The sequence below is a fragment of the Furipterus horrens genome, unplaced genomic scaffold (genome assembly GCF_987537825.1).
Source record: "Furipterus horrens unplaced genomic scaffold, mFurHor1.1.pri manual_scaffold_9, whole genome shotgun sequence".
Classification (NCBI taxonomy): domain Eukaryota; kingdom Metazoa; phylum Chordata; class Mammalia; order Chiroptera; family Furipteridae; genus Furipterus; species Furipterus horrens.
In genome coordinates, this window is record NW_028327179.1 from 10,624,939 (window position 1) to 10,645,911 (window position 20,973).

Sequence of the window (20,973 nt, forward strand, 5' to 3'; positions counted from 1 at the left end):
ACTCAGAAAACTACATAACATTGAAGAAAGAAATTAAAGAAGATACAAATAAATGGAAGCATATACCATGCTCATGGATGGGAAGAATCAACATCATTAAAATGTCCATACTACCCAAAGCAATTTATAGATTCAATGCAATCCCTATTAAAATACCAGCAACATATTTCACAGACCTAGAACAAATACTTCAAAAATTTATATGGAACCAAAAAAGAGCCCGAATAGCCACAGCAATTTTGAGGAAGAAGAACACAGTAGGAGGAATCACAATACCTGATATCAAACTATACTACAAGGCCACGGTAATCAAAACAGTCTGGTACTGGCATAAAAACAGACATATAGATCAATGGAACAGAATAGAGAGCCCAGAAATAAACCCAGGTTCATATGGTCAACTAATATTTGACAAAGGGGGAAAGAACATCAAATGGAGTGAAAAGAGCCTCTTCAACAAATGGTGTTGGGAGAACTGGACAGGGACATGCAAAAAAATGAAACTAGACCACCAACTTACACCATACACCAGAATAAACTCAAAATGGATCAAAGACTTAAATGTAAGCCGTGATACCATAAAAGTCCTAGAGGAAAAAATAGGCAGGAAAATTTCAGATATCCCACGTAGCAACATTTTCACTGATATATCTCCTAAGGCAAGGGAAATAAAGGAAAGAATAAACAAATGGGACTACATCAAACTAAAAAGTTTCTGCTCAGCTAAAGAAAACATCAGCAAGATGAAAAGGAAACCAACCATATGGGAAAATATATTCACCAATGACATCTCAGACAAGGGATTGATCTCCAAAATATATAAAGAACTCATACGACTCAACACCAAGAAGACAGACAACCCAATTAAAAAATGGGCAAAGGACCTGAACAAACACTTCTCCAAAGAAGACATACAGAGGGCCCATAGACATATGAAAATATGCTCAACATCACTAGCCATCAGAGAGATGCAAATAAAAACCACAATGAGATACCACCTCACACCAGTCAGAATGGCCATAATCAACAAATCAACAAACAACTTGTGCTGGAGAGGATGCGGAGAAACGGGAACCCTGGTGCATTGCTGGTGGGAATGCAGACTGGTGCAGCCACTATGGAAAACAGTTTGGAATTTCCTCAAAAAACTAAAAATGGAACTGCCTTTTGAACCAGCAATTCCATTACTGGGATTATATCCGAAAAATCCTGAAACACCAATTCAAAAGAACCTATGCACTCCAATGTTCATAGCAGCACTATTTACAATAGCCAAGTGCTGGAAACAACCTAAATGCCCATCTGTAGATGAGTGGATCAAAAAACTGTGGTACATTTACACAATGGAGTTCTATGTAGCAGAAAGAAAGAAGGAACTTCTACCATTTGCAACAACATGGATGGAACTAGAGAGAATTATGCTTAGCGAAATAAGCCAGGCAACGAAAGAAAAATACGTTATGCTGTCACCTATTACAGGAAACTAATGAACAACACAAACAAATGAGCAAAATTGAACCAGAGGTATGTAAACAAGGAGTAGACTAACAGTAACAAGGGGGGAGGGGGGAGGGAGAAAAGGGGGTAAGAAGGGGAAGTGTAAAATCAAAGAACATGTATAAATGACCCACAGACATGGGCAACTGAGTGGGGACTGAATGTGGGGGAAGGGAGGGGCAGGATACAGGGAAGCAAGAGGGAAAAAAAAAAAAAGTGAGACAACTGTAATGGAAAAACAAACAAAAAAATTTTTTTTAGTGGGGGAAAATGAAAATATGAAGAATGGAAATGCCAGTTCAGTGAATATTAGGACAAAGATTTTCCTTCACGTTGTATATTTTTCTCCCTATTTGATCTCTCCAGAGTTTGGCATTCTAAACAAGTAAGTAATGACTTAAGTTTCTTTGCATAGACCTAATAAGACCAGTTGTTAATAGAGGTTCCTTTTTCTGAACAAGCCTTTGACTGGAATGTCAAGCCTAAAGGAGACATGCTTGGGCTCATGTTGTTACCAAAAAGCCCTAAGGAACTGGGAATGACTTTCAAAGGTAATAAAAGCCCGCGAAATAAAAGGCCTGCTGCCATGGTTGGTTGTGCGGTCCACAGCAATCTCTCCAGGGAAGGAACGAAGGTTGTTTTCCTGAAAGATGGCTAGAAGGGACCTTAAGGCACAATGGAAAACCAGAAAGACTTGGAAAGGACAGGTGTGTACAGGCAAGGATGAATGCCAGGTATGTGGCCCAGCTTCTGTGCACTGAAGAGCAGACTGAGGGCCACCCTAAATGTTCCTTGGGTAAGTTCCAGCAAAACAGAACTAAAGATCATAAGTGATCATTTGCTGCTCTTGTTATGCTTATGCAAATGAACAGGATAAATTAAAAATGGACTTAATGTAGTCCCTTTAAAGACAAGGAGAGTAATCTTAGGGAGAAAAATCAGTATTCAAGGAAAATCACAATGATCAGTGGCAGACTGTAAAGTAGGGCAGCTAACCGTCTTAAAAGTTTCTTCTCATTTAAAAAATGGTTTCACTTGAAAATTAAACCATATCTGTGATATCACCAAAGAGATTCAAGTTGCAGGCAAGTAGAATGTCAAGTGCCTTGCAACTGTATGTCTTCCCAATAAGACAGTCTTACAGATTTAGAGACTTTTTTGTTGGTTATGTTACATAAATTAACATGTGTTTTCTGTTTTCAAAGGGCATAAGCCTATGACCGCATTACCTGAGTGATTGTCTGTACGCATAAGCCTCACTTAATCCTCTCTGCAGCGCTGCCTCCGGAGACTCAACAGTTTGGCTGAACTAAATGGCTGAGTTGGTGAAGAATGGGGTGGTCTGTGGGCTTCACTTTAAAACTGAATTCTCTTTTCTATCCTAATGGCTTGGACAGAAAGGGCCCAGAGGTCTGAGAGGGGGGAAACATAAACTATTTCCCTCAGCCCAAACTAAATAAAATGGGCAAAAGGGTTTTGGACAGGAGAGATGTGCCTAGCACACCTTCCTCCAAAGAAGCCCTTTTTTTTTTTTTTTTTTTTTTCTCCTAATGTGGAACATTGAAAAATTAATCCCTGCCTTTTGCCACCTAGTAGTTATGGATTGAATGATGCTTTTTAACCCTTTTTGCCAAATCTGTTGCCCCCAGAACACAACAAGGATGCCAGCCTGCTAAACCAAGCACGCCATTGTCCGGAGACAGCCAACTGACCTGGAGTCTGCATGATCCTTCCCCATGTGGGAAGGCCACCCTCCCCTCCACACCCCCACTCTTATTAGGGATTTCTGGACCCAAGGGTAGGTAGGACGACGACCATGTCCAGCTTGAAGCAGCTAGAGGAGCTTGAGACCTTCGCCCATTGTCCTTTACAAGATTACAAAGGGTCTTAATATCTGAGAGGGAGGGATAGTTATTTTTTACGAACCATGGGTATGGACTTGGGGGGGATGCTGGGGGAGGGAGATACTGGGTGGAGGGGAGTAAAAGGGAAAAAATTGGAACTACTGTAACAGCATAATCAATAAAATATACTTAAAAAAAAAAAAAAAGGGGGTACAGTGGGAAGTCCATTCGGAACTCCCAGCAAAACTTAAAAAAAAAAAAAAAAAAAAAAAAAAAAAAGAGGCTTGGCATAATCATTCAATGAGAGTATATATAATGCATGTGTGTCTACATATATAGTGGTTAGTATACTGAGTGTCTGGCATGAAGCTCAGTAAGTGGCAGCTGTTATAACTAAGTATAATTTAGTGTTTCTTCCCTGCCTCCCAGTTTTATTGAGGGATCATTGAAAAATAAAAATTGTATAGATTTTAGGTGTACAACATGATATTTTGATACATGTATAACTTGTGAAATGATTACTAAATTAAGCTAATTGGCATATCTGTTACCTCACACAGCTACCATTTGTGTGTGTGTGGTGAGAACACTTTAGAGTTACCTTCTTGGCAAATTTCAAGTGTTCAATACAGCGCTATTAGCTACAATCACCATGATGTACATTAGATCTCCAGAATGAATTAATCTTTTAACTAAAAAAAAAAAAAAAAAAAAAAAAAAAAAGAAGTCAACTGTTTACATTGCGGTCTATACTCTATCATTATAGTGGCGGAACATTCCAGAAGTGAGCAAACTTCACGAGTTCTTAGCCTCCTCTCCTCCAAATTGGACGTAGGACTAATAATGCTCACCTAACTGCCTCACGAGACTTACGTTGAGACTCAAACCAGATATTATATATGAAAGCATTTGTTTATAAATTCTTTAATTTCAGAGAAATACATAGTAATAGTACATCATTGAGAAAATGCCAAAAACGCAGAGTATAAATATTCACTCTCTCACCACGTAAAGACCTGTGTTAACATTTTTTAAAAATTTTCTTTCAGCATTCTATAAAAACTCTGACAGTGCAACGACAGCTGCTGAGTACAACAAAAATGGAACAAGGCACGCTGCTGTCCTTCTAGCTGGGCGGGGACTTCAACGGCTACATAAATGTTATTGCGGGATGAAGAAATCCAAATAAACGAGTAGTGGGAAATCGCACCATAAAATACAATTACAGGTCTGGTTCCCAAAGATGACAAATATTTTAAAATATTTATTTAGAAATGAGAGACACTTTTATACCCAAAAGATTTCCTTAGGCTACTGACTCAATTCTGTTTTAAGGGAGGACGTCATTGTAGCAGGGCTATAAAACTTCAGTTACACAAAGACGAACTTCTGTGCTGTGGCCAGAAACGGAACGTGGATGTGCCTTTTTCCCTCTGTCATGCTCAGTCAACAGCAGCATTTCCTGCTTTAGCTCACCAGACGGGCCTGTGCTGTAGTTCTTGCAGATACGCATTCTGTTTATACACACAGGTTTCAAGTCATCAAGACATCTTTGAACTGGCGAATAAGGATTTTCCTTGGGTATAAAATCCAGAGTGTTGGAAGCGGTCACCTTGTCAATGGCCTTGAACGCACGCAGTGTTATGTGGGCTGGCACTTTCCACAAATGTTTTCGGTCTGTATTATGTTCTTCTCAGAAGATAGTCGCTATTACAGCTAACGGTGCTCATCGCGTCTCTCTAGGATGGTGCTGTCCTCCTGGACTATCATCTTAGGCACACTGAACTCTCAGCCAGGCCCAGCCTGTCTCGTGCCTCTTTCTATCCCTGGCTCCTAGCAAAGGAGACACATTCTGTCTGAATAAGCCCTTAAGAATTCTCCTTCTGTGACAGTACCTGAGGAAATTTGACCCAGGAATATGCTAAATAATGGTCTCTGTTATGGAGGTTCTGAATCAGATTCTCTGGGAGTGGGTCTAGGGTCCTGTATTTTTAACACAATCCTCAGTTTTCTTCTCTGTGAAATGGGGATAACAATACTTCCTACCTCACGAGGTAGCTGTGGAAATAAATGAGTTGTTTTGTGTAGAGCTGCTTAGACCATACCTGGTACTCAGCTCTACAGAAGTGGTCATCATTATTATTGCTGTTATTCTAACATGATCAGCCAATTGTGAATAGATGTTTTGGAAACACTATTAGTTTTCTTAAAATTACACGCGTGGAAATTTTTTCTGGTAGCTATCGATGCAGGTGCCAGGGCTTCGCCCCCAGCGATTCTGATTTAATATGGCTGAGTCCTGGCCGGGAATCCACATCCCTGGGTTTCCTGCAGGGGGAAAATAGGGCACCAGCACATATACTGCAAACCAGGGGTTTCCCTTTCCACGTTCCCAATCCTCAGGACAAAGCACCTGGCCTCTCAGATGGGGGCGGAGACGAGGCCCATGCAGCTAGAGCGAGTTGTGGGAGCCTTTTGATAACACGCCAAGGACCACTGGGGACTCCGGGGTCCTACTTCCCCAGGGGCAGCGTTCTCGCTGCCTGTGTGGGGCTGGCACACACACGGGGAGGACGCAGATGCTGTCTCTGCAGGGCGCCCTGAGTGAGCCCCTGGAAGCTGCTTCAAGCCAGGCCTGGCCGGCCCATATCTCTCACTGTGGGAGCCTGGCCAGAACTCTCCTCCCCATAACATGCCCTGTCCCCAGCCAGCCCCGGGCTACCTCAGGCCAGTTCCAGGGGCCACTGAAGGCATGGCCTGGAACTCTTCCTGACTCTACAGCTGCAGTTCAAAAGAGCCCCAGACTGCTTGGGAAGAAAGCAGTGTACACGCATACATCCCTGGCAAGCTCCAAGAAGATTCCGTGCCCGGGCAAGAATGCCTGAGAACCCTTGCACTGCATATACATGACATGGCACCAGCCCAATGTGCTTGTGCTTCTGACCTCTGACACTTGCGATTTAAAGGGCAAGCTCTCCAAAAGGGAGATGACAAGGCTCTTGTTTCTCTTGCGAACAGCATTCCTCCTCGGACGTCCATGTGTAATTACGCAAATTATCTCTTTAAGCATAATCAATACTTGAACCTCCTGGAACCTGATCAAGCCTGGCTCTGTCCATAAACAGAGACATTCCATAGTTACGACATAGGCATTTGAATGGAGACAACCATGTCATTGGCTTTTACTAAAAATTGTTGCTTTTTATAGAAAATTAGGGTTAGGCTATGTTATAATACAGTAGAATTAACATTTAAAAAAAATGCTTTCCTTCCAACTCCTGTAATTTTTCTCCTTGTTCTTGTTAAATCCAAGTGCATGTACTTTCTCCTCCTCAAATGCTACACAGGAGCAGGCCTGTCTGCAATACTCGAGAAGTGCAGGCTGAGAGGAGACCGCTGGGCTGAGACACCCCGCCCAGCTCTGCCTCCAGCATGAGCCATGGAAATCCCAGCTCCCGCCTCCAGATTCTTTCTGCACAGCTGCCCTTTGGCCTTGCCTGGCCCTAGGGCCAAATCCACTCATGGCCTGACTGGGGCCCCCAGGAGAACAGATTCCAATACTTTGGAATCTCAAAATCCTGCCTTTATAGGGAGGAACACAACCAGAGAGGGACTGCAGCAAGTCCCTCTAAAGTAGAGGTTCAGGATAGGGACCCAGGTTGCCCTATTCTAAGAGCAGTGATACACACACACACATATACACACACATATATTATCTCTATAAAATATATACATTATATTTTACCCCAGTGAATACCTTGGTCTGGATGCTCTATCAACACATCCTGCACAAACCACTGTCACACATTTCAAGGTTCTAGAAGGCAAGAACTGGATAGGTGACATTTTCTCTGTATAGCACCTAGTTTATTTAGACAGAGATACTGCTTGATATTATGGTACAAGTATGATTATGTCAACTGCCTGCTGAAATCCTTAACGGGGAATATCTGTTTGGAAGTCACTATATGAGCAAGGGTTGTGTGGTACTGTCAAAAAACACAGATGTCAAAAAAAAAATCTCACTCCCAAAGATTCAGATGGAAGTTTTGGAGGTTCCTCGATCACTTTTTTGCTTTGTTCCCCAGCTTTCCCTCCTGAGAGCCCTGCTCACCTGCATCCAGGTAATACTCAGCACTTCCTGTCCCTGGAAGCCTTCCTCAGGCTCTCAGGCCAAGTTCACGTTCCCAGGGCTCCCACAGCTCCACCCCACAGCTCTGACCACCTGGCTGCAGTTGTTCCTTGCGCATCAGCCCCTCACTAAGCCGGTGCGCCCGGGGCCTGGCACTGTATCTATTTCCACCGCTCGCGCTGGGATTTGGCTTATGCTAAGTTCTCACCATGCGCCTCTTGCCTGATCAGCCAATACAGTTTTGGAGTTTTTGCTCTTCGCTACCAGGGGCTTTAAGTACTGCTGGGTTCAAGCAAAATATCATGTCAATTACTAGAAGAGAGATGAAAACACTGTAAGATGGACACCTGAACATGTAATGTTACCAGACATGGAGACCATTGGGGGCATGCATAAATATCACATAAATATACTCTGAAGTGTTCAAATGTCATTCAATTGTAGAGTTGACCTCAGGTTATATGCCTTTTAAGAGGGAAGTATCTGTTAAAAAGACGGTAATCATACTTTTTTAGAAAAACTTCATATGTACACACACGTGTGTTATGATTTTATCTCTAGATCTCAAAATCTTCCTCTTGCTGAAATGGGGTTGAGGGTGCTAGCAACACCTATCAGAAACTGTTCTCACTTATCTGAAAGATGGCACACTGCATGTATTTTAAGCAAGGTTAATTACATGCAGCAGATGGATTACTTCGAGGACACAGAATGACATGTATGTTATTTCTACCTGCAGTCCAGGACTTCTGGCAGAATATTAGACACTGGGCAATAATAACAAAGACAGCCAGAACATTAAAGGATACTGGATGTGTTCAGGGGTCTGATAACTTTCTAAGTCTTAGTTAGAGACATGTATGTATAAAGGAAAGATGCCCCCAGGGGAGTGAGTGACTGGTCCAAACTACAGTGGCCCTCTGAGGGAACAGCCGCCCGCTGCCCTCACTTTCTCTGCAAACTTCCTGCCAAGAGTCAGAAGGCCAGGGAGGCTTATGCAAAGGGTAGGGTGTGATTTCTGCTTCTCCCTCTTCCACATTACACCTCTCCCAACTTCTAACCTCCCTCAGAATGCTATTTGTGTGTCCCAAGGCCTTGGGCTCAAAGCAGAGATGCTGCCACAATTCCACCCCAGGTCGATCCCGCGATTTGACTGGAAAGCCAGCAGCTTCTTTGTATCTTTCCTCTCAGAAGAAGGCAGCAAATACTGAAGGTCCTCCGACCAGTGTCTGGGGCCAAGATCAGGACAGCTGGTGCTACACTGTGAAAGCCTGGGTCTCACCCTCTGGGGCATCTGCATAAGGAGGATGGGAGTCAAAAACTAAAACGATTGCAGAAGATTCTCACTATCAGAACTAAAAACCAACTACCTGGGTAACTTCATCTTTCATCCTCATGACAGATGCTTGGTTCTCCAAGTTCATCGTTTATTGGAAAACTCAAAGCAAATCACAGGCAGATTGGACCTACTCATTCGTTGTGCCCTGAATGAACATTTCACTGCCTTCCTTTAGTTCATCACCCTGGAGCCCAGGTCCCTGGCTCACCCATAAGTCTTCACCGGCTCTGCTGCCAATTACCTCATCTTTGCTTACATTCAGAACCTGTCTCTGTCACTTACCTATAGGAATTGCTAAAGGAGACAATCACTGCCAAACACTGGAATTATTAAAACTCATCGGCATCTCAGCAGCATTCTCGTGGATTGCCTTATATTATTATTGTGTCTTTCCGTGCCTTGCCCTTCCCGCTAGACTGCCAGCCTCTTGACGTTTCCTTTAATTGTCCAGAGAGTACATCCTTAACATTGCATTTGCTGAACACTTTGGGGTGGGGTGAGGGAAAGAAGGGGTCTTTTTTATTTGACCTTTTTAGCAGGATAGTTTGCATGAACAAACAGTAATTAACAGCTCTTCCTTGCCCGTTCTCCTTCTCTGCGGGGGCTGCCCTCCAAGGAACCATGAGTAACTGCTCCATTCTCTTTTGATAATAAATGATGAGACTTCTCCAACTAAACCAAGCCTAAGAATTTGGGGAACTAGAGACTCTAAAGGCCTCTGCAAGCCCAGACATTGAGCAGAAGGGACCCTACCCCCAGCAGGTAGCAATCACCTGGGGGTCTGGGATATATATATATATATATAATCTGCTACACCCGCAGGTAGCAGGTACTGGGGAAGGTTATTATATAGATGCACATGAGCAAAGCCTCCCCCGGGGAGGAAAATTAATGGGACTAAATCACCGGTTCTGAGCTTTCTCCTTGCTCCTGCCTACAGCAGTCTTCAGTTCAGATCCCTAAGGAATGCGCGTGGTGCCTCTACTCCGCTACCGTAACACGGTGCCCAAAACTCAGACACGTGGCGCTTAGAATGGATGGACCTAGCCTCTGCTGACAGTGGCCCGCCGACAGCTCTTTGCAGACAAACTTGTGTGCCCCAAAACTTTGTAGAATGCTGGCGGACTCCGTACTTCCCCAAGTTTCCCCTGGGTGGCACCTGGAAGAGCAAGCGACTTAAAAAAAGAGTAAGACAAGCCGAATTCCCACCGCTCCAAAGCGACTGGTGTCCTCGTCTAAAATAAAAAGGTCTCTTGTCTGCAAATCCCGTTTGCCCGACCGGTAATCCACCCCCGCCCCCAGCCCAATGTGTCCGCCCCGTACAGCTGTTTTTAATCCCTACTTTTCTCACTTGGCGTCCCGGGCTCGAGCTGACCAGACGCGGAGCCACTTAGCGCTTTCCCCTCCCCCTCCCGGGGTCTGTTCTCCCTCCACCGTCTCCTCTTTCCCCGCCTGCATCCCCGGGGGCAGAGTGTGGGAAGAACGAATTTCCGCCCGGTTTGCTCGCCACACGCCGACTTGGGTCCCTTCCGGACGCAGCCTGTGCACCTCGGCTCCTCCCCCGGCTGTTCCAACGAGGCTGCGCTCCCGGTCCCGGACCCAGAGCTAGGACGCTCGGGCTGCGGGGGCCAAGCCGCCCTCCGGGGCGCTTCAGCCAAGCCGCGCCCCGCGCAGTTCTTGGAAGGGCTCCCGCCTGCTGTAGCTGGGGAATCCACTCGGCGGGGAGAATCCGTGCCAGGGAATCCAGCTCTCCGGACTCAAGCTGCAAACAAAAAGATCAGTTCTTGCTCCCCCGCCCTCCGCCCCGCGACGCGCACCCGAAGAAACAGTTTTCTGCAGAGATGCAACAAGTAGCACCCGGAGCTCGCGGAGCGCCCTGCGCCGCCTGACTTGGCTGGGCGAAGCCTTGCTGCAGAGGCCCGGGCCAGCCACGGGACAAAGGGCGGAGGAGGGGCTGGACTGCGCAGCGGAGTCCCGAAAGAGGCCATTTAGCGTCTCTGGGCAGGCCGAAGGGAATGCAGAGGAGACACAGAGCCGGCGGGCCAAGAGGACGATCCGGCAGCGGCACGCAGGGCGGGCGGCGATGGAGGCTGCCCGCGCCGTGCGCTTCCTGCTCCTGCTGTGCGGCTGCCTCGCTCTCCCGCCGCCGGCCCAGCCCGTGTGCCCGGAGCGCTGCGACTGCCAGCACCCTCAGCACCTCCTGTGCACCAACAGGGGGCTCCGCGCCGTGCCCAAGACCAGCTCGCTGCCGAACCCCCAGGACGTGCTCACCTACAGCCTTGGCGGCAACTTCATAACGAACATCACGGCTTTTGACTTCCATCGCCTGGGGCAGCTCAGACGGCTGGACCTGCAGTACAACCAGATCCGCTCTCTACACCCCAAGACCTTCGAGAAGCTCTCGCGACTGGAGGAGCTCTACCTTGGGAACAACCTCCTGCAGGCGCTCGCCCCGGGCACACTGGCCCCGCTGCGCAAGCTGCGCATCCTCTACGCCAACGGGAACGAAATCGGCCGCCTGAGCCGAGGCTCCTTCGAGGGCCTGGAGAGTCTGGTCAAGCTGCGACTGGACGGGAACGCCCTGGGGGCGCTGCCGGACGCCGTCTTTGCCCCCTTGGTCAACTTGCTGTACCTACATCTGGAGTCCAACCGGATCCGCTTTCTGGGCAAGCACGCCTTCGCCCAGCTGGGCAAGCTGCGCTTTCTCAACCTCTCTGCCAACGAGCTGCAGCCCTCCCTACGCCACGCGGCCACCTTCGCACCGCTGCGCTCCCTCTCCACCCTCATCCTCTCCAACAACAGCCTGCAGCACCTCGGGCCGCGCGTCTTCCAGCACCTGCCGCGCCTCGGCCTCCTCTCGCTCCGGGGCAACCAGCTCACACACCTGGCGCCGGAGGCCTTTTGGGGGTTGGAGGCCCTGCGGGAGCTGCGCCTGGAGAGCAATCGGCTGAGCCAGCTGCCTGTTGCGCTGCTGGAACCTCTGCACAGCCTGGAGGCACTGGACCTGAGTGGCAACGAGCTGTCCGCTCTGCACCCAAATATCTTTGGCCACCTGGGCCGGCTGCGTGAACTGAGCCTGCGCGACAACGCGCTAAGCGCCCTCTCTGGGGACACCTTCGCCGCCAGCCCAGCCCTCTACCGGCTGGACCTAGACGGCAACGGCTGGACCTGCGACTGCCGGCTACGGGGCCTGAAGCGCTGGATGGGCGACTGGCACTCACAGGGCCGGCTTCTCACCGTCTTTGTGCAGTGTCGACACCCCCCGGCCCTGCGGGGCAAGTACCTGGATTACCTGGACGACCAACAACTGCAAAACGGGTCCTGCGCGGATCCTTCGCCCTCGGTCTCTCCGACTGTCGAGGGCAAGCGGCGGCCCTTACTCACAGTCACGAGGGAGAAGACGGCGCCCCCTGCAGGTGGCCTTGGGGAGGAGCTGCCGCCGCAGCCGCAGCCGCAGCAGCGGGGACGATTCCTCCCCGGGGTGCCCTGGGGTGGGGCAGCCAGGGAGCTCTTGGGCAACCGCAGCGCCCTGAAGCTGAGCCGATGGAGTCCAGGCCTCCAGCAGCCGGTCCCCTCCGCCGCTGCTGTGGCGGGCGCGGCACCACGCCCCCTGGACCTGCTCGAGAAGCCCGAGCGGGGACGTCCGACGCCGGGCGATCCTGCGCACGCGGAGCCCACCCCGACCGCGGCGCCGGCCTCCGCGCCCCTGCCGGCTGGCGACCTCTGGCAGCGCGCGGCGAAGCAGGTCCTGGCCGCGCAGCAGCAGGAGAGCGCCGCCCAGTCCGACGGCGGGGTCGGCCTGCCGCCTCTGGTGTCCGACCCGTGTGACTTCAACAAATTCATCCTGTGCAACCTGACGGTGGAGACTGTGGGCGCCGACAGCGCCTCGGTGCGCTGGGCGGTCCGAGAGCACCGCAGCCCCCGGCCGTTGGGCGGCGCGCGCTTCCGCCTGCTCTTCGACCGCTTTGGCCAGCAGCCGAAATTCCACCGCTTCGTGTACCTGCCGGAGCGCAGCGACTCGGCCACGCTGCGCGAGCTGCGTGGAGACACCCCATATCTGGTGTGTGTGGAGGGCGTGCTGGGGGGCCGGGTCTGCCCGGTGGCCCCCCGGGACCACTGCGCCGGGCTGGTCACCCTGCCGGAGCCTGGGAGCCGGAACAGCATCGACTACCAGCTGCTGACCTTGGCCCTGCTGGCTGTCAACGCGCTGCTAGTGCTTCTGGCCTTGGCGGCCTGGGCATCACGCTGGCTGCGGAGGAAGCTGCGGGCCCGGCGAAAGGGAGGGGCCCCTGTCCACGTGCGCCACATGTACTCCACCCGACGGCCCCTGCGCTCCATGGGCACTGGCGTGTCTGCCGACTTCTCTGGATTCCAGTCGCACAGACCGCGCACCACAGTGTGTGCGCTCAGCGAGGCGGACCTCATCGAGTTCCCCTGTGACCGCTTCATGGACAGCGGGGGCAGCGGGGCGGGGGGCAGCCTGAGGCGGGATGACCATCTCCTGCAGCGATTTGCCGACTAGACCCAGGGGTGTGGAGACCATCTAATTGGCCTTGAGGGGCCACTTCTCCGTGGGGCCCCTCAACTCACCTCAGGGGAAGATCTCATATTATAAAACTATCTCCTTTGGCGCTTTTGTGCTCTTGGCTAGAGAGGCTAAAGGGGACAGACAGCCAATTATGCGCCTTCCCCTGCCCCTACTTCCCAATACTCACTTATGATGTAAATGGATGGTACTTGGTGGTCAAGGCCAAGAGTAAGGGACACGTAAATGGTGGGGAGGCCTTCTTTACGCGGAGACCTTGGCGCAGCTATGAGATTGGCTTTTGTGGCGTTGTAAGGAATGGCCTGACCCCCTCGAGGGTAGAAAAGGGGGCTTCTGCCCCCATCATGGCCAGAAAGAATTTGGATACATGCTTTTTATTTGGTCAGAGTCAAACAGAGGTGTTTTGGTTCTATTTAAGGAAAAAGGAACTTATTACCATTACAAAGGAGGCTTGGCAAGGGGCCCCACTGGTCTGGTGGTTTCTGCCAAGAAGGGTGATGTAAGCAGGTGGTAAAGTTTAACACACTCACCCAGGAACTCTTTCATGGGGGTTAATAGGACATTCAGGATAACTTAATTTTAAATAATTAGAGACGCTATTTTTTTTTTCAACAATGTGAAAAGCTCTGACATTTAACAAACCGATGAATAAACTCAAGGACTATTTTAGTCCAGCTGGGGCGGTTCAATGGTTTTCTTTTTAACATTAGCACCACAAGAACGTTTGCTGACGTTGGGGTGGGTTAACTACAATTAGATCCTTTCTCTGGAGAAGGCTGCATGCAAGACTTCTCTGTGAGGGTTGCTCCTGTGGCTTTTTAAGTTTATTTTTTTAAACCTATAGGTGGAAAAGGAAATTCCGATGCCAGACCTGATCAAAGAATGTAATGTGTACGTGAGCGATGACCCCATAGGGAACACCTGTGTGCCAGAGATCACTTACTGCATCTGACAGTGTGTCTGGGATGGAATAAATGCACTGTGCCCTACGGGTCCCGAGCTGCACAGTTAAGTGATAAAGGTAGTTTCCCAACAGGGGAGCAAAAGGTGATTGTCAATTGGTAGTGTATGTTTGATCACATTAATGTCTTAGTCTATATGAAATAGAAGGAAAGAAATTAGTGGAAAAAATGTGAAAAAAAAAAATGTACCAATGGTTGTCTTTCTACTAAAGCCAGCAGATTGTTATGAGTGTACTTAAACCTGACTGTGAAATAATTCTGTGTTCTGCAAAGTAGCCCCTCCACTCCACTACCCTGTGTTTTACTGTGTTATTAAATTTTATCTTTTAGTTAATAATTGCAGTATTTCTTTTCGATGTTTTTGTTTGAAACTTATGGTTGGGCTCCTTTATTTGATCCGTTACTTGCAGCTGTTTGAGATACTTTGGTTGCCTGATATTTATGAAGTACACGTTTATCTCTAAATGTAGTGCTCTGGTTTACATCAGTGATTTCGTGTGTGGTCTAAGAGTGTCGTCACTAAGGGGGTGCACACGGTTACATTTACCATGGTTATGACTCACGGGCAGTGGGGTGTTGTGGAGGCCAGTGCATGGGTGCTAAGGCTAAACCGTGAATCTTCTGTTTCCAGCCTTAGACCCCTAAGGGTCCTGATGAGTCAGGGCATCTATCACAGTCTTCGGGTCCTTCACCCCCAATCCACTCCTTTTATATTTAGCCTCCATGGAGCCAGGCCTGTCCTTGTCCCCACCGCTGAGTAGGGACCCTGGGATCTAAATGAACTGATGTTTGTTTATGTTCAGATGAATAAATGTCCAGACCACTTAGAGCCCAGCTGCTTTCCTGGCAGTCTTATGGGGGGGGGGGGGGGGCTCAACTTAATAAACTACAGGAAACAGACTGTCATTCTTCATCTGCTGCCAGAGCTTGTTTCCGACTCCACGCTCACTGATACCTGGGAGAGGTGTAGCTGTTGGCTCTTACATCCTTGGGCTCTCTTGCTCCTTTCTTGCTCCTAGTTTTTTTTCATTCATTGAGCCGTTGCATCTCTTAGCTGTGTCTTCTGCACAGCTGTGTAAATCCCAGTGAAAGTCTGGGAAAGGACTCTGGTTTTCCCACACCCCACCCTTTTAACCTGCAGAACATCACTAAAGATGCTCAATGCCTGGGATGAATAAATGATACACCGTTATGGTCAGTTCCATCAATAAACCCACTTACCTCAGACAGCTGCTGTATTGGTGGGGTTGCCAATATTTTATAAACTTGCCTAATTATACGCTGCATTTTTCTATGGCAGTTTCCATCAGTGAAAACGAAACACAAGCATGAAGTCTCTCTGTCCTCTTCCAAAATTTTTTTTTTTAATTTCCCTTTCCACGGTAGAGTACAGACCTTAAGAAGTGGGTGTGGGACTGAATGCCTAAAGAAAGAAAGAGCGAGCCAGCTCTAGAAGTAGGTGGTCAGCCATGGTGTCAAAATGCCATTAAGACACCAGTGACAAGCAAAATGATTGGGTCTCAGCAGGCCTCCGCTGCACACAGGAAACTGAATTAAAAGTCAGGCCCTTTGACTCACGTGGTCAGTAAGAAGAAAGAATTATATTGAACTGGAGGTCATTTTTAACGTTACGAAGTTGATGAAAAGATAAAATTTGTAAAGAAAAAAGAATCGATGTTCTATGAGGTAAGAGCGTTCAATTAAGGATCCATCAAAGCCATCTGGCATCTGGGGGGGCCCATCCACTCAGCCAGTGAGATTATAGCTTTCGTAAGGCAGATAATTTTGCGATGCTGCCAAGTAATTAGGATGTGATCAGAACACCTTCGTTAATTTGCCACACATAGTTGGTTTTCACCAGAAGGGCACCAATATGGGAACCTACTGTTATTTTAAGGGACCATTAAAATACCTGGTATTTGCAGTTAACCCCTCCCCCATCTGCTCCTGAGACTCAGAGATGAGTTCCAGTGATGTATGCTAATGCCAACAATGAGTCCAAAATCTCCAAACCCAGGATCGAAACGGAATCCTGCCCAGTCTCAGACCTTCACCCTCTGGGAGAATTATAGCGTCACTAAAGCTCAGGATTGGAAGGAGGTGCGGAGAGAATCGTAGTCCTCTGAGGTGGCATTCCTTCCATTCACCGGCCTCTCGTGCCTCGGCGTCTGCGTGGGTGAACACGGGAGTCCTCCAGGTCCTGCCTGCGCGGTGCTGTGGTGAGAAGTCAGGGAGTATAAGGCGAGCTGAGAGCACTGGTCCCACAGTGACGTGGCAGAGGTATTACTAGCAACAGTCTTCTCCTGTGCCCTGGGCAACAGGTTGTGCGAGACGCTGAAGAAATTTCACAGACAAGCACAGATCCTCAGGCCTTCGCCCGCCAGAGAAGTCAGATCACAGGATTACAGCAACCCTTCCTCCCCTGTTCTGGTGGATTGAATCGCTTCTAAAACTCGGTGTGGAAGGAGGGTTCTTGAAATACTTTGTCATTACTTGACCAAAGTGAATAAATTAGTATTTGAGTAGATGTTTCTATGTTTATTAAACTCTTGGCATAAATTAATTCTTCCTTTAGATTGGAACCGAGGATTCGGTAAATGGTCTTGCCTGTATAGTGACCATCCCCCCATCCCCATGAATTTAGTCATAACGTCTCCAAGTGTGTTTTTGCTCTTAGTTAACTTAAAAGGAAACTTTGCACACACAATTTTTCCCACTAGAGATTTCATGTCGCTTCATCTTTCTGGCAAATAGTGTTCTTTTCATTTTGTTTGGGAGACTGGTATTTAGAGATTATAGCTACATTAATGACTGAAATGGGGGGAAATGTATCTTCCTGATACCTGGTTGCTTTATCTTGGGGCAAAGCACCTAAATACCCCAGTACATCTGTGTGAGAGATTTTAAGGTACAGGTGGCGTGATTCCTTATTGACACAGGCTTTATAATCTGGCTGTGAACTGGCATTAGAAGCCAGACAAATAAGTTATCATGCACCTGCATTTCAAGCAACAGCGTCTCCTGACATAATATTTCTTTGAAGCTCAATAGAGCTTTGTAATGCCAGCTCTGGGACAGGGTGGGCTGCCGTGTGTGAAGGCCACCGTTCTGGAGTACGGTTTTTGAGTACAGCTGATTTTACACTCACCTCTTAGAGTATGCACACTGTCGTGTGTGGGATACGCTTCTAATGGTGACCGTCCTTACTTCCTTCTCTCCCAACTGCGGTGTCCTTGTACAGATTTTTACTTCGGGAAATTAAAATGATTGCAAATAATAATAAGCACCCGTATTAGCACCGCTCAATAGCAGTTAACATTTTGTGGTGTTTGCTTTCAGCCTTAAATACCCCTAATGACAAAACCCCTGATTTCCTTCCCCACACCCTGACCTCAGAACCAACTACCATTGCGAGTTGTGGTTCCTCCTCACCATCAGTTCTGCTTATTCACAGAAGTCATGTAACGTCCCAGCACCCACTGAATGAAACTGTTGCTCACGAGGGAAATTCAGAGTTAGGTCCTCACAAGTCTCTGGTCACATTTCCTTCAACCCGTCTATACATAATCTTATTTTATGTGTGTTTCTGTTTAAAGAAGATCAAACCGAAGAAAATAGGGAAGAAGAGAGAGAAATAATGCAACAAGTAAATGCCATACATGATCTGCATTAAACCAGAGGATAACAGCTAAAAAGGCATTTCTGAGACAGTTGATTTTGGAATATGGGTTGTGGATTAGATAACAGCATTTAATCAGGGTTCAATGTGCTGATCTTGATCATTGGACTCTGGTTATTGAAGAGAATGTCTTCGTTCCTAGGAAACAGACCTGAAACACTGAAGGAGCATGATGCCAATGGTTTACTCTTAAATAGTTGAGAGAATGTTAAAGCAAATGAGCAAAATAGCAACCATTGATAAAGCTGGTTAAAGGAACACAGGAACTTTTTGAAATGTTCTTGCAACGTTTTTTTTTTGCAAGTTTAAAATAATAAGTTTATTTTCTTTAAAGAACCAATTAAGAAAGAGGATAATGATGGAAACCACCGAAGTGTAAGGAAGAACAGCCGAAGCAGAATTAAGCACGAAACAAAATAGAAAGCTGTGTGTGTGTGTGTGTGTGCGTGTGTGTGTGTGTTTTGATTACATATTAAGTCTTGAAATCAGATTGTGTGAATCATCCAATTTTTTTTTTCCCTTTATCAGAGGTGATCTGGACCATTTCACTGTTTTGATTTTTCATATGTATTTTAAAATTAACTTGTTATTGCTACAAAAAAAATGTCTGTTGGGATTTTCATTTGTATTGCATTAAATCAGTGGATCAATTGGGAGTATTTGAGAGTATTGGCAAACGCGGAATAACTCATTGTCACAGAGAAAATAACATACTTCCTTTTAATATTGTCTACAATCAAAGGTATTATTAACTGACAACGTGGAACACCTTATGAAGGGAGAGGCTATATTTGAGATTCTTATCTTGATTTTATACAAGTATTATTCCACGTAGGTGAAGACTTGAAGTGGGTATTACACACACTGCCTATGTAAAACTCAAGGGTTGATTATTAGGGAACACAGGAGGGTATTTACTTGGTTTAATTTAACAGACTCGTATAAGCATCTATTTTGTGTTAGGCACTATTTTACAAGCTTTCCCTACACTACTTTATTCAGTCCTCCTAATGCCCCTCCGAGGTACGTACCGTTACTATCCTCACATCAGAGATGAGGAAACTGAGGTCCAGAGAAGTTGTGTATCCCGACCAGCCTCCCTGTGTGGGGAGGTGGTGGAGTCTGAATTTGAAACCAGCCTGGTTGGCTCCAGGGTCCTTGCTGTCAATCCTGACATTTGCCATCTTGTGAGTATACATGACAACTGGTAAAACACAAGGGGATTGTAAAAAAAAAAAAAAAAGACAGCGAACTTTTTCTTCCAATACATGTTAAATATAGTCTCTAAGTAATTTGACCTTTATTTTCTGTCTGTTTCTCTTAAGCTGTGTCAGGGATCCATCATCCCTCCTTAAATATGTAATGGGAGATGGGTAGTCTGTCTCATGGCCACACATGCTTCTTCCCCTCTGTCTTGACCCGGATGGATCACTGTTGTGTGCTGTGACGTTAGTCCTTTCCACTGGTCTGTGAGCTCCCTTAGGACGGGGATCCCATCTTGCATTTTTCTGGATCCACAAGGCCAGACTGGCTTGGAGCTCCTGGCTACCTTCTTACAGATGAGTGCCACAAGGCAGCTGTTCAACCTTTTCCCACTGAGACACACGTGCCAGACACTGCTGACGTAAGTGATATACACCTGTGTGTTGTATATCACTTCATAGCTGTCATTTCACCCAAATAAACATTTAATATATAGCAATGGGCGAGAGTGGATGGATGCTGTGAAATGGTGTATTTGGGGGTACAGTATGATTCTACTTTTTCTAACTTTAATACAGGAATACAGTTCTCAAAAAGTGAACATGTGGGAAATTCAGCCTACATTTCCTCTCTTTGTGTACCATTTGTAGGTTTCACATTGCTTGGAACAAATCATGGATTATGTCTTATTTATGTTGGTATTCTTATCACCTAGCATGGTGCATTTCACATAGTAGGTTCTCGGTAAATATTAGTAAAAAAAATTTTTTTTTTTTAAATTTAAGCTTTAGTCCTATTGGGAAAGGAGTTATGGCAGGAGGATTTTTTTCACCAAGGATCTTACACCAAAGCCTGAGTTTTGCTTTCTAGGATACGATGCAGAAAATTGTTGGGCACACAGTGATGGCTTTGTTTCCACCTCATCCCCACTCTTTAGTAACTCCCCCCGCCCCGCCCCAAATCATGACTGAGGCTTTTTTAAACATCCAAGGCACAACAATAATTTATGAATTTATTTTTGCACTAGAAAGACACAACGAGACAAGTGTTTTCCTGAGATAAGGGACATTTCAGTGACACTGCGAGGCGTGACTTGAAGCACAGGCAACCAGCCCCACCAGGTAAGCGATTATCTGCAGTTGCCAGGGAGAGCGGTCTCAGTGGCTGATGAAGCTGCTGACCTTGGCCCATTTATCATCATTACACCAGGGGACAGAAACCAATATCTCTATTCTTGTGAATATACATCCATAAAAGGAGGCACAATCCTGTGGAGAAGAATTTGTATGTATGGGTATGATGAGAGGTGTGTGCGTGTCGGGTGGGGGGGAGAGGGAGGGAGAAAGAGAATGTTTGGTTTCTTACATTTTCTTTCCTCTTTTAACATTTTTCTAGTTTAACTGACGCAGTCTCTGAGCTGCAAGCTTGGATTCACAATAGCCACTCCAGCCTGCAAGACTTCGAGGGGCATAGTTTTTCCTTATAAGGGAACTGAATCAGGCTGCAGGACATGAGCAATGTGTGTCGTTCTCTGGGGCTAGGACTGCCACCTGATTAGGGAGGCCAGAGGTCAGGGGTGTGACCTTGGATGATGCTGGTGCTGGCTGTCTCCCCCCACTCCCTACCCCAGCATGGTGCTAACTGCTTTCTGGCAAACTCTGGGGCCTGAACTCACAGACAGCAGACACTCATGGAAGCTGTTGTGGGGACAAAGGGGTGAGGGAGGCCCAGGTCCATCCACAGCAGTCCTGGGACAAGGTTATGGGGGTGA

At 47.2% G+C, this 20,973-nt stretch overlaps 1 protein-coding gene across 1 annotated transcript; it reads left to right on the top strand.

The window, feature by feature from the left end:
• Positions 1 to 10,381: 10,381 nt before the first annotated feature.
• Positions 10,382 to 14,657, top strand: TRIL (TLR4 interactor with leucine rich repeats). Its single transcript, XM_090287071.1, has one exon. The coding sequence runs from the start codon at positions 10,896 to 10,898 to the stop codon at positions 13,332 to 13,334; it is 2,439 nt and encodes an 812-aa protein (XP_090143197.1). The 5' UTR covers positions 10,382 to 10,895; the 3' UTR covers positions 13,335 to 14,657.
• Positions 14,658 to 20,973: the final 6,316 nt, after the last annotated feature.

What these genes read in the sequence shown, in the direction of transcription:
- TRIL (XM_090287071.1), top strand. Translation starts at nt 10,896, where the DNA reads ATGGAGGCTGCCCGCGCCGTGCGCTTCCTGCTCCTGCTGTGCGGCTGC.